The following is a 16,420-nucleotide window of genomic DNA, read 5'->3' as shown; positions in this document are numbered from 1 at the left end:
TTATAACTTATACGTAATATTCACTTTGCCCTTGCCTTTCATGGTGGACCAGAGGTGGGTACTACTTTGTTACATTTACTACCACTTGAATCATTTTCGAACACTGTACTTTTACTTACCGTAAGCTTCGGTTCCTCTTGCCACTGTGAGTAAATCTGTCCCATCTGTGACAAAAGCTTTATGTTGTTATAATATTACATGATTTGAACATTTGTGTTTCTTGCACCGCTCCTTAGTTTTTCTAATTTTTGTGTGCATTATTTATTGTTTTGTCATTCCGATTACATTGACTTCACATTAGAAATCAAATGTTATGTCCAGACAGTCACTTTATAGAGAAGAAGTGTCCTTAAAAACTATTCAACCATTATTTGAGTCATTTCTTGTACCACTATGCTTTATACTTTTACTTCAGTAATATTATTTTTATGTAAATTTACTCTTACCTGAGTAAATTTTTGGGCTACTCTGCCCACATCTGGTGAAATGAAAGAATAAAAGGCATAATATAGCTTAGCAAACAAACTGCACATGCAAAGAGTGTTTACAGACACTCTCATAATTGGTTGAGCACTGTCATAAAAGACATTTTTACTAATACAAATTTTTAGTTGTCAAAAAGTAATAATCAGCTCATACCTTGAATCATTAATTTAAATGTAAGTAAATGTTCCCTTGTGTTTGGGACTTCCTCTTTTCTTACGTTGGCACATTTTATTATGAACATGTCGGCGCCTTAACTTCTCCTTGTTGCACACCTTAACATCCGAGTGTAGTTGGAAGGTGGTCGTAAAAGTAGCCTATAACACGTGTTTCAAATTGGCCATTGGTTATAGATTGGTTTACAAGGCTGGCTGCTTATCGGGCCAGTGGCGTTTCCCCGTGTTGATAAAGCACCAGGGAGTTGTGGGTCAATTAGTTTGCCACAGCCCAAATTCCTGCACACAAAGCAATTAAAGCAGTCTCATGTCCCGGAGTCCTCTGCCCCGTCAAAAAGCTTATTCTAGTCCAGTTCCATTAGGTTTAAACGTCGAGGCAGATTTCCACAGTTACGGCTAAAGTTAAAGCATGTGTTTTCTGTGCTTTAATGACTTTGTGAGGCATATGCCAAAGGTAAACACAATATGTAAAGAAATAAACAAAATCAAAAGGGATTGAGTACAGTTCAAAGCGGCACAAAGAGAAGCGCTGTGGGCCAGAGCGGTGTCAGATAAAACAAAAGATGATTACACCAAGTTTGTTTTCCACTCCGCTCAGTTTGTCTGTGTCACAACTGAGCGGTAAACTTTTCCCCTTTGTCTTAATTAAAGTGCTCACTGTCATATGCTTTTATTTTGAAGGCTTTTGTACGGGCAAAATGTTATTTATTTATGTTAAATTTCCGAAATAGAGCAATTAAGCTATAATGTTTCTGGATGTATGAGGGAATTAGTTTGTTTGGTTTCTAAAATACGGATGTTGGATTTAGACAGTTCTAATATTTTGAGCAAATCAATTATCAAATGCATAATGACACGGGTTTCGGTCAGATATCATTATTAGCCTATGTGAAACAATTCAATTATTTATGGACTCCCAAAGGTTAACTTTTATTGGCAGTTAAGTTATATTAACATTTCAGACTTTCAGAGGGCTGCATTCAGGAAGCTTTCCTTCTAACACTTTTGGTGGGTGTAGTGTGCTTAGATTATTACTTTGTAGCAATAATAGACAAACATGCAAATCTTTTAAATATATATATATATCGTCAATGCCATACATTTTTTGGAAACATCGTGTTACATTTTTTGAATATTAATATTCCTAAATCATCATAATTAACCATGGCAATAGTTAGAAAGGTTCATATGGAAAAGGTTGTAGTAGATTTTGGATGTAATTTTTATGTAAGCTCTGAGTTTGGTGTCACTAAATTAAATAAAGAAAATATTCACAATTATATCCATAAATCTTATGGCGCTTATTTGAAAAGCAAAGGTACGAGTAGATGGCCATGCTTCTAATATCCCCCATAACACCCTTGATTGGGAGTTGTACCATGACTAACATTTGCCTTTAATGTCAAATCCAATTAAAATAACCATCTTATTTGCTTAAGCCCATATGACAACAGACTTCAGATCATTATTCAAGGTGCTGGACAGTACATCGGCTGATGAAGAAGGCAGATGATGGTGTTGTCTGAGTACATCACAATCTAAGACAAGAGGCGGGTCATTAGTCAATATTGAAAACAGCAAAGCTCCTGAACAGCTGCCCTGAGGACCCCCGTATTTCAATTATTGTAAGAGTAAGAAACGACATTGTTTTTATCTATAAGCCAACTAGCATAAAGTGTGCAATACAGTACGATGATTTACTCTGGGCATATTTGTCTGGGCATTATTCTTTCTTATGAAAATACATTCAAATGACAATTGAATCACTGTATCAAAAATGCATTAGCAGAATACCAAGGTCACTGTAACATCAAATGACATATAGCTCCAAATCTGTGCTTCTACCAACATTGAGAAGAGCAATCTACTGCACTTTGAAACACTATCTGTATTTTTACGTCGGTGTGACTCAAATCTATTTTCACACAGTGTCAGACTTCAGACAAACCGTATAAAGCGATCAACCCAGAGTGGAACACCTTGTGCCTCCTGTCCGCTGCTCCGGGCCCTAGACGAGGCTTCCTGGCCAAAGCTGCTCTCCCCGCGGCCACTGTCTCCATACAGAACCACTTAAGCCGGCTGCCACAGGTATGCAGACTCTGTGGCAGTCAGCTGATCCGCTCGGACAGGCACGGGCGGCGGCGGCACCCTGGGACAATCTGCCTTTAAAGCCCAATTACGGTCCACCATTTCAAAGGCCAACGGTAGAAGAAGATACCGGCCCCGATAAGGGACACATGGGTTCCATCACACTTAATTGAAGCAGTGTTTTCTGAAAATGAAAGTGGCCCGAAGCAATGCAGGAAAACAAACATATAGAAATGTATAACAAACAAGCTTGAACTGAATAAAGATTTAGAGTACAGTGTGTGTGTGTGTGTGTTTTTTTTTTTTTACTGGACAAAACTGTGTCTTGAAGAGCACCGTGAGTTTCGCCGACCTTTCCAAACCTGATTACTGCTCGGCAAAAACCTCAGACAAAAGCTGTGGTCAGTGCGAAAACCAAGAGCCTTCTCAGATACGGTGCTTTCATTGTTGTCTTTGTTTTCACTTTATTTTTCTTATTTAAAGCCATGGAAAGTATGTGTGTGCCGTTTAATGGATTTAAGTCAATCTCTATTGCAGTACGAAAACATGTAATATGTTCTAATTTGTAGGAACGTCAGTCTGTTTGGATGGTTGCGTGATGAAGGCCAGGTCTGTGTTGGCAGGCAACTTGTTTACAAAGTGAAATAGCACCCAAAATACATTTAAAAAAAGCAGAAGGGAAACATGAATAAATATTTGTAATATATAGGATATTTTTGAGGTGGGAAGAGATATTTGTTTACATTTGCCTAAAGGTAAAATGTAGCAGCGAACGTTTAAGGCAACTTTGAAATATTTATTTAAGGAGTCAGTAACTAACATATATTTAAGGTTTTAGAGAGAGATCAAACAATATATTAGAAGCCATTGGCCGATAAGCTCTGCCAATATTTTTTCCTAATATGTAGGGATAATTATAATTTTATCCAAATTAAATGATTAGAAATGACTTCAGAGTTAATTATTATCTACTGCACTGCACAGTAAACATTTCAATACAATTTTGTTTTGTTTGTAGACCCTGTTATTTTGTGCAGTGCCATTATCTCACTAACACGTTAAAATAAAGCTTTATATCTTTCCTTTTAGCAGTTGGTTGGCCCAAACAAAATAGTAGCCTATGCAGGATATTTAAGGCCGATAACTGAAACGCTAAGAAGTTAAAATATCCGCCCAATATAGCGGCCAACTGATATATTGGTCTATTTATACAAATACTTTGTAGGCTTGTTTTTCCTGTTTGCACGTGAGTTTCAGTTGCAAATTCCCTTTTAATCTACGTATTTTTCTGTGCATTTGCTCATTGGTTTTATCCTTTCATGGTCCTATTCAAGCCAGTATCTTTGTCGTCCCAAGCCTTGATAAAGAGACAGTTGCTGCTCTGGGAAGGACATTTACCATACAGTACTTCTAGGTATATAGTCACTGAATGCCATGGATCACATTATATGCACCTCAAGTAAAAGTAAAAGTTCAGCTTGCATCTGAAAGAGAAATGTATCCCGTGCATGTCTAATAAAAGTTTGCACAGAAGCTCCCTGTTCCTCAGCCCGCTCCCATGAACCGTAGGATGTATTTAGCATTTACTATTTCTCATTTAGGGGTATATTACTACCTCTCTGGCACTAGGCCCCACTGTTTGAATCCCCCGGCTTTAATGTTAAATCATGTGGACATTAAAGTCTTTCCTTGACTTACAAGACATGACATTTCTGGAAACATACAACCTGGGTCAAAGATGGAGCTTGTTAGAGGATTGCACACAACCACAAATTCACCCCCAAAAAAAGAAAAAAGTTTGAGACGAGGGACAAAGACAGTGCTGTGTTTAGGCTCTTTTGTCCAATTTGCTTTATCATGGCAAAAGTTTGTGTTTGTTATTGACAATGGCTCCTAACAAGCGGTGCAAGCATCAAGGGGATATGAGAATGAGGAGATAAACCCCGCGGTACAGCGCTCCTCTGATCTTAAATGAGGAACATGTTTTGTTAAAAAGGTCAGATATGATTAAAAGCCGATGCATGTCGTTTGATCACAGGCCGCAACTTGATTATCTATGGCACCTATAAAGTCTCATTCTGCGGTGTTCATCAAACTGCTCCCTGGAAATATAATTGTGTTTACAAAGTCTATATTGAATTTAAAATCTCTCATTCTACTCACGCTCTCGGTCGTTATTACACGTAGCTATGGTCTAGCATAAGGAAGCCAAAGTAGTATTTTAAAGAGGAATCATTCACCAGTCAATTAATTTAAATATGTGCAATGCTTCTCTTGACATAACATATTCTTGTCTTTATTTCAAGGTTGTTCACTGTTTAATTTCATCATCACACAATAATTACCTTATTCTCCAGTTCAAACTAGAGGTAAATCAAATTTAGATAACATTATGAATGTTGTTTTAAAGATATCAATATACTCTTTATACTAGAATATGCTTCAAAAAGAAGTGATGTAGTAAATATGAGGGTATAAGGCTGATATTTCTGCACTTTTGTGAATAGTTGCAGACATTTCACATTTGTCTGATATGTTTTAACACATACACAACTCATAATATCATCCAACTCTTTGTCAGGTTTCTCCCAAAAAATATCGATATTCATTTTTCTCAAACTGAATGTTCTTGAGCCTCAGAAGTATGAGCAATAGTAAAACCAAAGTAATGTATTTGTATGGTCAAGTTAGTTATTGTGTTATGTTTACTATAATGAGGAAGTGCAGGGGCCATTTGGCAAGTGACTTAAATCATAACCCATATTTGACTTCAAGAATGTAGCCAAACACTTGAACTTTCACCTTAATAATTATCAAGTTTTACACTGGATTGGAAACAACTTTATGAACAAGAGAAATAACGTGCATAAAAATGCACTGTGTAACTTTTCTCATGGAGGGTTTGACACCAGCATTTCTGATTTTTTCCATATACATATTTCAATAACATCCCGATGCAGACGTGCAGGCAGAAAAGTTCACAGTGCACCTTTAAGCAGAAAGCAAAAAAGTTCAAATACCAAAGCGTCAGTAGGTTAAACGTTGGAAAAATGTTGAAGCTCTCTCATTTCTGGGAGCCATTTTAACAAGTGCATTTCTCTGCCGCGCTTACTAAAAAGAGTTAAGTCTTCAACTGTTGCCGTAACCTTTGTTGTTGCTCGTCCATTTCAGAGAACATAACAAGACAAAACAGGTTAGAATGGACTTGATTGGTCTTCATAGACTCAGAGCTCACGCAGCCAGCCGTGACTCCAGTTCTCTATTTGTCTAATTATGTGCACTTTGTTTGCCATTAAACTGGGCCAAGGAGACACTTAATGATCTCACAGAGGAGCAAATTACAGACTTAATATTGTGTTCTTTAATTATACTTTACTAGCTACCTTCCCATTTGGCAAAGGTTATTTTAAAGTCTTATTTTCCTGAATAGACAAGGCGAGCTCTCTGCACGCTGTTTACACATCCCACAAACTGCTAATACATTTGGAGTGCACCCCCCTTCGTCTCAACCCCTCTCTTCCTTAATTGCCCAACATCATGAGGCAATTTGGGTTTTTTAATCACCGTTTTAGCAGTTATAGCGTGGCTGTCCGATTTCCTGCAACTAAAGTGTGTAGTGCCATTAGTGCGAGTTAATTCCACACAGCAGGCCGGCAGTTGTGCGTGTGATGCACTCAGGACTCAAACAACAAGGATCACAATGGAAAAGCTGAGCTCACGGGCTCAATCACACACCGCTTTGTTGTGGCTGACTTTGCATTCTTTGAAGGTGGTTGGTGAGATTTATCAATGTATGGGGCATAATTATTTTAATGCCAAATTTCAGATGTAAAATCATAGAATGCAACAAATGATTTGTTATGTTTTTTGTTCATTCTTCTCAGTACAGTATAAACCATATTTAATTTATAACCTGCAGTATGTGATAAAATAAGATAATATTCCTTCAAATGATCAGTCAATACTTATCAGTCAGTTAAAATGAGGCCAGGACAGGTTCTTTATGTGTCGAAGCTCATTAGTTACTTTCAGGACACCATGGAGTCCTTAAATAGTCGCACCAGAGCCATGAGACAATCCTTTGCGACAGTGTCCCTCGATTGGGCATTTGGAAGTGGTTTTACAACTGTATTTATACATGTACTTAATCCCATATGCCAGAATACAGACACAGAACCTCACCATTTTGGCTCTGAGACGCACATTTCAGCTTTTAAGTCAAACAAGCACTGTTGCCCAGCGGGTCATATATTGAAAATTATGCACTTACAGAGTGAAAAGCAAAACAGAGAGACTTCTTGTCCTATTTTAAACAGTGTCTTATACAAACGTTGCAGGGGCTGGGTGATATCTGATAAAATAGATCAAAATTACATTATTGGCTTTTATAGCCCACTGAAAACACAGCCTGAAGGTATGCTGTTTGGCAGAGAGCGGCTCGTAATATGTCCAAGAATTGTTACCATCTGGCTCCACGGCAGGGAATACTTCTCTCTTAAAAACCTCAAAGTCAAAATGATATAAGTCAAACGCAGCATTCATAACCAGGTTGGCTTTTATGGATGCCTGTCCACTTCGATGCGGCTCCACTCAGTCTTTTAGATAACTCGGACAATTTCTAAAGCTCTTTTCTCTTAAAAGGGGGTTTGCTGTTACATTCTGGCAGTGCACTGTAGACAACTTCATATTTCAAGTCATTAGAAGGTAATGTTTTTCATAGGACCAAAGATCAGACAACAAAACAGGGATCCTAAAGAGTTTTAGTCACAGCCTTCACCAACAAAATGCACAATATGCTTGTCTCTGTCTGGACAAGAGAATGCTCTCCCTTGACATTTTAACCCCTTTTGGGAGCTACACCCCTCTAATCACACTCCTGTACACAGTTTCGACCCCATTATCTTATTATGAGATTACAATGTCAATGCGCTCACAATTGTGACAATTACAGTAAGTGGTGCAGTAATTTTGAGAATTAAATGGGCTCTTTGTGCAGCCCAGCTCCACAGACTGTCACCGGGTGAAGCTTCGTGAATCACATGCACTTTTATGTGCACAATAAAGAGTATAGGTATACTTATGAGGACAGTGGGCGAGCTGACAGGCCCTGGGCTGTGCAGATGAAACATGAGTGGTGTTTAGAGCAGCGGAGCAGAGTGGTTTCTCACTGCCTCCTTGACCTGTCACTATTGATGATGTGTGTGAAGGGGACAGCGTGCTGATATCCTCTGTCCCCTCCCTCTCCACCACCCCTCCCTCTCTGGCGCCCGCTATGAGAGAGAAAGCTGTTGTTAATAAAAAGTTTTCAAAGAATGGGATGAAAAGGAGGTGAAATTGAGCGGCCCTGGCTGTATTATTTCTTCTCTGTATGGGAGCTGGCCTCTCGCGGTCTCTCCGACGCTCTCAGACCAGGAGGGGGTCGCTGGCTCGGTGACCACTACTGCCCCAGGGCCAAAGCAAATCATTTGCCTCTCTGAGGCTTCAAAGGGGAGCAATTACACTTAAGTAACCAAATGAATAGATAGCCCAGCTTGGCAGCAGTTTGGGGGAAACAGTGGAGGCCTTTGAGTGAAGAGGCACCACACCTTTGGAGTAATATGTAACAGCTCGCAACGCTGAAAAGAGGACCAAAGCAAACAGCAAAATATTTCCTCACTGAAGAAAGAGAAAAGGAGGAGCTGGTGAAACGTTTCCAAACCAAAACAACAACATTGTTAAGAGCGGTTTACCAACCCAGATGAGAGCTTTTAGACTCCACTTGTGCCATTATACAAATAAAGAGCCAACCACTGCAGTGTGTGCTGCAATTTACACACAGTTTACTGTATGTGATGGCAGGCGGGAAGCACAGTCTAAGCATTTAGAGAAGAGATTATCGTTGAATTGGTTTAAATAAACTGGCAAATCTTTGTTTGTTCTTGTCCACTGTACAAGCAACAACAAAATGTAAGTAGAGAGGAGCAGAGTGTCAAACTCAGATATAAATCACTGCTCCTGAATCCAGGCAGGACCATGGATAAAGATAATTGTAGTGTTTTGAGTGCGTGCCTATGCTGCTGCTGAAAGCCTGAGAAAGGCCCATTGAACAGAGTGGAGACTGGGATCTGCACAGTGGCGCTCACCTGTGGAGAGCGCTCTATAGCCGCTGAGACGGCACAACAGCTGCCAGGGTTGTAAGTCCAGGCACCTACTGGAGCCACTGCATGGCCCTCTTTCAAAGCACGGCCACTTAGTAACAGAAGGCATGTGCCAAACTTGCAGAAAGAGAAAGAATAGTCCCGCTTGGAGTTCACTAAATATCAGCAGCACTCTCTTTTTCAGCCCTCTTCTGTCCCCCCTGCCTCTGCCCTTTCTCTCCATCCTTTAGTCTATTATAATTCCTCCATAAAAGAACAATGGGTGAGTGAAAGACCCCCAAACCACTCAGATATATCAACAATCGGCATGGTAGAAGGAAGAAGGGGGACTATGCTGAAGTGTGGAAGCCATCAATTACTGTGGGCCTTAAGTTAACATCCCAGCAGGATATGAGCATTAAAATGCAGATATGGGCAGACATTGGGCAACAGATGCCGAGCGGAGCGGTCAAAAGAGCAGGACATGTGCAGTGTGGGACGCTGCCTCGGACTCTACAGAAGAATGGAAAATTTAAGTTGAATGATGATTGTAGCAGTGTCTGAAAAGGCCCATTGTGCGGAGCAAACTGGAATTATGGCTTTGAGATGAGCCAAAAACCTCAGTAATGTCCCATATGCTGCAGTGTTTTTAAAGCAACAAGTGTCCCTCGGCTTCATTTCTTGATCCACAAACACGCCATGATGCCTTGAATGGCTTTGAGCTAACAGGATTTTCCTATTTCTCTATTCTCAGCGCTCAGCAAGACCCAGCCTCAGGGCTTCCTCCTCGCGCTGCTAATTTACACTAGCCTGCAGGCTTCCTTCACAGCCAGAACTCTGCAATTGTATTTTCAGGCTCATTAAGCAATAGCACAAAAACGGGGGCAGCTCTGACCCCCCATCTACTTTCCCGTCCTCACCCGGTAAGAGGAAAGAACACATAAATAGTTAAGTAATAAAATTAATTTTAAATATATTGGAGTTCTGATTCCATGTTTGTTCCAGGTCGTTGTTGTGGGACTCTTCTGAGAACCAATCCGGCTGCTCCGTGGAAAAGTCCTATTCAGGAGCGGGCCACGCATGTTTATTTGAAAGAGACCCCCGCTTTTTTAACTTCCCACCCGGTGCCTTTGTTCCACTTTTCATGGGGTGGACTTTGAAATTGTAATCTCAGGATATTCAAGCACACACATTTGTTGGGACCTCTGGTGCCTGCAATAACATTATTACCATCAGACAAGCTGTCACTTCGGATTGGTTTTGTCCACTGTTATCATTGAATAAGGCAGAAACCAACATTTTGCAAATATGATATGGCAACTACAATTTCTAAGAACATTAGAGTTGTAGTGAAGTGTAAAAAATCCCAAAAGTGCATTTGTTTATGCTTTGGCCTTGTGGAATGCAGTTAACAATATTAAATGATCCTTATTATTTACATACATAAGCTAAGCAACATTTTTTTATTCGTGACCATTAGTGTAGTGCAGTGATGTGTAGTATATTGACTGACGTTGTGATGCAGTAGCGGATTTTTTTCTTCTTCTGTAAGTACAACAGTGTCAACAAATAAAATTAAACAATTAATATTATTTTTTCATCAACAGAAACATGGTAGGTTATATTATCATAATAATAAACTTTACTTTACTTTTGGAATATGTCCACCATGGATTTTTTATATTTCATATTTAGTTTTAGCTGCTTGCTGCGGCAGCCGATAACTGATATTTACCAATATCAACATCAACATTTCTCTTTTGTGAAAAATAGAATGAAATATATATTTTCCCAAATATAATGCAATTTGTTGCAATTTTTCTGATGATCGTGTAAACATACACAGCCACCTCTTTAGCTTAATTGTGCATTTATTTCCAATTGGAAAAAGAGAAAAATTGCCAGCCTATCAGGACTATTTTACCAATATCTATCTATGAAAACATCCCCTAATATCACCAATGACCATTAGAACCAACATATCGCCCAAACTTCACTTGTATCACAGGTCATAATGTTTTATAGTGTGAATATATTAGATATTTCTGACCAAATAGCTGTCATTTTTCAGCTTTGGCTTGGTGTGGACTGAAGCCAGCAGCAGAACAGAGCCCTTCTCTTGCTGCACACTTGTAGGGCCCTGGCTGTGAGCAGTGTGTGTGATTGTGGCTACATTCTTGGTTTGGTAAATGTGACCACGGAGCAGCCACACAGAGCTCTGAGTCCACAGTGCACCACCGAATTCGCCCACTCGTATTGTCTACACACTTTCCTCAAGAATGTGCATTTATATGGTCATCGGCAAGCCAAACCTAATTACCAATCGCATTGTCACCTTTTGTGTTTGTTCTACTCCCCAATGTATGTGTGGAATAACTCTTTACTGTTGTTGTCGTTCAACTAAAAGCTCCACTGGACTCTTTATTGCCTAATTGCTTTTTTACAACCCCCAAAAAAGAAGCCATGATGGAGGCAATTTGCTTGGTTCACTTGGAGAATATTTCCCTCATTACAGTGGAACATAGGGCACGCTGATGCCGCAAGAGGAAGTGGCTTTGGCAGGCCACGTCAAACTGGCATTTAAGTGCAGGATTCAAGCGGGTCTGATGTGGACGGGATCAACTTGTTAAGTCAAATGAAAGGTCAAAATATTTTCCATAGCGTTGCGCAAACTCCAGATTTAAATGCTGTGCAAATAGTTAAAGTGCCATGCAGTATGCCTCACTTTCATATAAGAGCCATGATGAGGCAGAAAAGTGAGGAATATATTGTTACATTTATGGGAGCCTGGGGGAAGAAAAACAAGCCTGAGGGAAGAAAAACAACACTCAATTTAAAGCAGTTGAAATGGCCGTGTATGTTTTGTGAAAGTACTATATAGAATTGTTGTTAGAATAACCTTTTTGGATACAATAAGCACTGTTTTGTATAGGTGATATGCAGTTTTCAAAGCCTCAAATGGTTTGCTTGGTAACTAAATCCGAACATATAAAATATGTTAAAATATTATTGATCTTAGTGCTGCCCGAAGTCATCAAGGCACAGCACACGTACGCCGGGCTCCAAGTGTAGCCAGTCGCCGGTCGTGGGTTTAATTCCCAAATCCAACTGCATGTCCTCCCTTCTCTCTCATCCCCCATTTTGCACAAAATATTTTGAAATATACATATATATATATATATATATATATATATATATATATATATATATATTGTATATTGATTTTACTTAACCTGACTCATGCCAGATTCCTCTGTGTCTCACTCTGAATTGAGTTCTTCAAGAGTTTGTGAACTCAGAAAAATCAAGAGAATACATCTTGGTGGCAAGGTTACATTTTACTGGGATTAAATATATAATAATGAAGTAGTTTAATTTTCTGTTTTACATGTGAATACTAGTTTTGGTCCGATATGTTATCTGATCATACACATGCTTCAGAGTTTAGATTTTTTTGATGTTTTTTCTTCTATTTTTAAAAGAATAAACGCAGAACAATACACACATTAAGACCAGAGTGAAAATCAAAATAAGAACACATATAGACATCAACTAAACACAAAATCATGGCACATTTAAACTTAAAATAAATAAATAAAAGTCCCACTTAGTCTTAAGTCTGTCAAATGTGTCCATTTCCAAATTAAGGCTGAAGGTCAGTTTTTCCATTTGTTTGATGTCTGTTATTATGTCCTTTACTTGATTGTCGGTGAGGTGTGTGGCATCCATTACTTTGTGATGGCCTTAATTCCTGCTGCCAAAAGTACGCATTTATTGTGTCCATGGCAGGAGGTCTGAGGCCCAAGTACATAGTTCGAAAATTGAGTGGGATGGTAATGCTCACTCCAATATTTTTGAGGACAGTCTGAAAACACATGGTGGTTTGCTTCCTGACAACCACAATTTCTCCAGCAATCAGCATTTTCCTGTGAATAATGAACACTTGACATGATGTTATGAAAAAACGTGGCACATTTTCCCAGCAATATTCTCTCCAGACATGTGATTTTGTTGTCCTCCACTGGAATGTACACACTTAGATATCATTCCCATTTATAAGCCTTGATCAAATTTTGGTCTGAGGGTAATAATTGTCATTACGTCGTTTAATTTCTTGGTTATAATAATACCTTATTCGTAAATACTATCAAATGATTTTAACATCTTTGTTTAGGTTATATGTTTTGATTAGTTATTTCCATGTCGTAAGCACAGATTTTACCCAGGGGTTCTCCACTTCCTTCAAATGACTCAACTGTTTATCATCTTCCAGTAAGGTCAGCTTGTTATAAGTTTCCAGGCTAATCTTTTGGAACATTTTGATCCACTCTCCTAATATCTTTGTTCATTAGAGAGCATTTTCTTAACTGTTTCTTGTAAGGTCGGGTAATTAATTTCTTTTCTTATCTTTTCAATTTCCAGTAGTTTTTGAGGACTCCCCTTCTTGGCATGGTTTACCTCCAGTAATTTTGTTTTTAGATCATTGAGCTTTTTCTCCCTTTATTTCTTTTCTGCCAAGGCTATGGCTATAATGTTCCCTCACTTCGTAGTTTTGGAGGCTTTCACCAGCTCCACACGTCTAATTGATGCACATGGCATGTCTTTCGTCCACCAAGAATCTTTTTGGTCGACTACAGCCCTAGACCAAACTTGCAGAGCTGCTAGTGGCCTCTTCATAGTGGCATGTCACCGTAAGAAGCAGCAAATTGTCATCTATGTGTTTTATTATTGAAAAGTGGCTACATAACATTTTAGAACATGTGACACTGAGTTTTCTGAGCACTATTACTAATAATAATGATACAGGATTATGCAAACATGCAGGGATAAATACGTTTATGAAAGAACACATCACGTCAAAAGACAAATTAAAGTTGATTTAGCATAATATTTCCCCTTTATGAATTAGAAAAATACACCACTCTATTGTTGCAGACAATAATTGCATATAAGTGCTGCAATTCAACACAAATTATTTGCATTGACTGACACCTCCGTTTGTGTCTACACTAAATCTAGTTAGAGACCTGGTTTGTTTTATATGCAGCCATGACCCTCTACACATTGTGAAGTGTCTAAGTGGTCCAGTTGAAGCATGAGTGCTCTTGGACATGTGAAAATCTTTAGGTGTGTTGTGCCAGCTGAGAGGAGAGCTCTTCCCGTGGAGTTTCTCTAACCTTGGCGCTCAGATCTGCTTTCAAACTCCCTAACACCTTTTGACACTGCTCACCCGCCTGCACGCTGTTACAAAAATGTCTTTTGGCCCAAAGATAGGGGCGAAACAGAGGACAGGGCGCCAGGGACACCAGGTAACCCATGGACCCATATTGTACATTATAAGACAGCACTGCGGGCAGATTCGATGGGACGGTTTAAAGGCAAACGGCAGAGTCCCATGCGTCACAAAGGAAATCAAGCAGTGACTAAAACATCAGGTTTGACTCAAGGTGACTCATTGACCTGAACCTAAACTGTTCCTTCCAACTGTTCACCAGAGTCCTATTGAACTGTATCTGGTGTCTGTGCTTCATTTCATTTGTTAGACACTCATAACATAGCTTACGAGTAGAAGAAAGGTGACTATATTGATATTTACTCACAGTACAAATACATTGACTAGTGTGATGGGTTTTAGCGCCCTCCTTGATAGAACTTACTTTTATATATTTCACCTAATTGAATCTTGGAATTTGTATTAGTCTAAAGGCTATTGTTCATGTGGACATGGGCTGCAAAGATTGGGTTGATTGTGACGTGTTAACTCGTTTAAGCAGTCAATCAGTCACAGAGACTAACCGGTGTTAAGTAAAAGTAGAGATAATAGACAGATAAGTGCGGTGTTAACCAATTAGTACGGCCTGATCTCATATTGATCTGATAGAAGCGCACCCTGGATCCCAGAAATCACAGTTGCTGTAAACAAACTCCATTGTCCTGAGTCCATTATTTAAACATTAAAAACAGTGAGTGACTAGAGCCTCGGTGTGCCCCCGCTCCCTGCACTACGCAGTGGACTATGAAATATCTGTAGGACAATTGGTTAAGTGGAGTTAACTGTTCGCCTCTTTTATTTACCCTCCTCTCCTTCCCCTCTCTCCCCGCGAGGTATATCTTCTTTTTTTTTTGATCCCGCCGAGTCTGGCGCCTTGCACAACACAACTCGTCTGGCTTATTAAATGCTCTGACCTGGAGAAAGGAGAAACGCCTGTTGCTTCTCAACTGGGGCCATTGTGCGCGAGACGAGCGAATGACAGCTCCTAAATTGCTGTAATGTTGTGTGACCAACGCTCAGGCCTAATCAATTTCTGTCGCTTTTGTTTGGTTTGAGAATAGTTTTAACGTTTGGGTTCAATGCTGCAGGCCATCCTCTAAACATCGTTTGTAAATATTAAAGAGTGGTTGTCTTCAAAGCGCGCGCTCCTCTGAAGTGCGATAGAAGTAGTCTCGCTTTGATAATGTCAGTGGGGCTCTTTAGTTCCCATACAGTAGGGGAGGACGCTGCTCCTAATGGATGGAAATGGCCAGGAGTCCTCCCCACTGCTTAATTGCGCTAAAATTGGTCTAAGCCACTTTTGTGAGGGCCTTCAATGGGTGCGCGCCGCATGGGGTCTGTATGATTAACTTCTTCTTCCTTTCAAAGTCCTCTTGATGTTCCTTTTGCGAGGCAGCGGGCCAATCAGCGTTCAGCTCATCAACGTCATGATGTCAGTCCCCGCAGCGGATTGGAGGCTTTGCTAGAGTAAAACAGCCCCTGCCCTTTTATAGACGACCCCCGTCCCGGCCAGGGCTATTGACAAGACTGACAAGGCTGAGGGCTGGATTCGAACTAACTTCTCGTGGCCAACGCGGACCCACGGACGTGGCCAGTTCTCGCCTCGACATGAGTAACGCACAGGAGTCGCCGTCACGAGATGGAAAAGAGGAGACAGACAACGAGGAGCCCAAAGACATGAGCGCGGAAAAAGGATACAAGCCTCACCGGAGCAGCCTCCCGTTCAGCGTGGAGTCGCTCATTGCAAAGAAGACAACCTGTCGAACCTCGTACTCTTCCACAGACTTGGCGCTGTCCCTCAACAAGACCGGGAGTCCGCAGCCACAGCCACAGATCCCGCAAAGGACTTTTTACACGGACAGAACGGCCGGAGACAGCGCGCAGAGTTCCCACTCTCCAAGTGAAGACAGCGCGCAGAACGACAAAGACCAGAGCACTTGGTTCCAGACGGCCTCCTTCTCTCCTCCACCGAGTAAGTTCATCATTTATTAAAGGTGCAATAGAGGGCTTATGCTTATGGTTATACTTTAAAAAATGCACGTAATAGGAATGTTTTATGTGAGGATGGGTGAACTTTGCGCAATTGCACATTTGAGGTGGGCTATTTCAAAAATCACTATGAGTGTGTGAGGTGCAAATGACTACATCTGAAACATGAGGATTGGTGCTTTAATTTGTTTTGCTTATTGGTTTTTAGGTTATTAAGTACATTTCAAAATTTTAAAACGTGTTTGGGCCCCAGGTGAAAGACACATCGGTTTATCCTGTTGTAGGCTAATCATTCC

The 16,420-nt window shown here is 40.1% G+C and overlaps 1 protein-coding gene across 1 annotated transcript in view; it reads left to right on the top strand.

The window, feature by feature from the left end:
• The first annotated feature begins 15,384 nt into the window (after positions 1-15,384).
• The window catches only part of LOC140378173 (homeobox protein MSX-2-like), a 2,065-nt gene continuing 1,029 nt past the window's right edge, over positions 15,385-16,420 (top strand). The window contains exon 1 of the mRNA XM_072463890.1: positions 15,385-16,107. Coding sequence (XP_072319991.1) covers positions 15,744-16,107 — 364 coding nt within the window. The 5' untranslated portion in view covers positions 15,385-15,743. The remainder of the gene's footprint in view (positions 16,108-16,420) is intronic.

Source organism: Eucyclogobius newberryi, unplaced genomic scaffold (assembly GCF_026437365.1).
Source record: "Eucyclogobius newberryi isolate DKJ021-1_F unplaced genomic scaffold, fEucNew1.0.hap1 SCAF_4, whole genome shotgun sequence".
Taxonomy (NCBI): Eukaryota; Metazoa; Chordata; class Actinopteri; order Gobiiformes; family Gobiidae; genus Eucyclogobius; species Eucyclogobius newberryi.
Note: the sequence above shows the minus strand (reverse complement) of the source record. Positions and strands in the feature narration are given on the sequence as shown.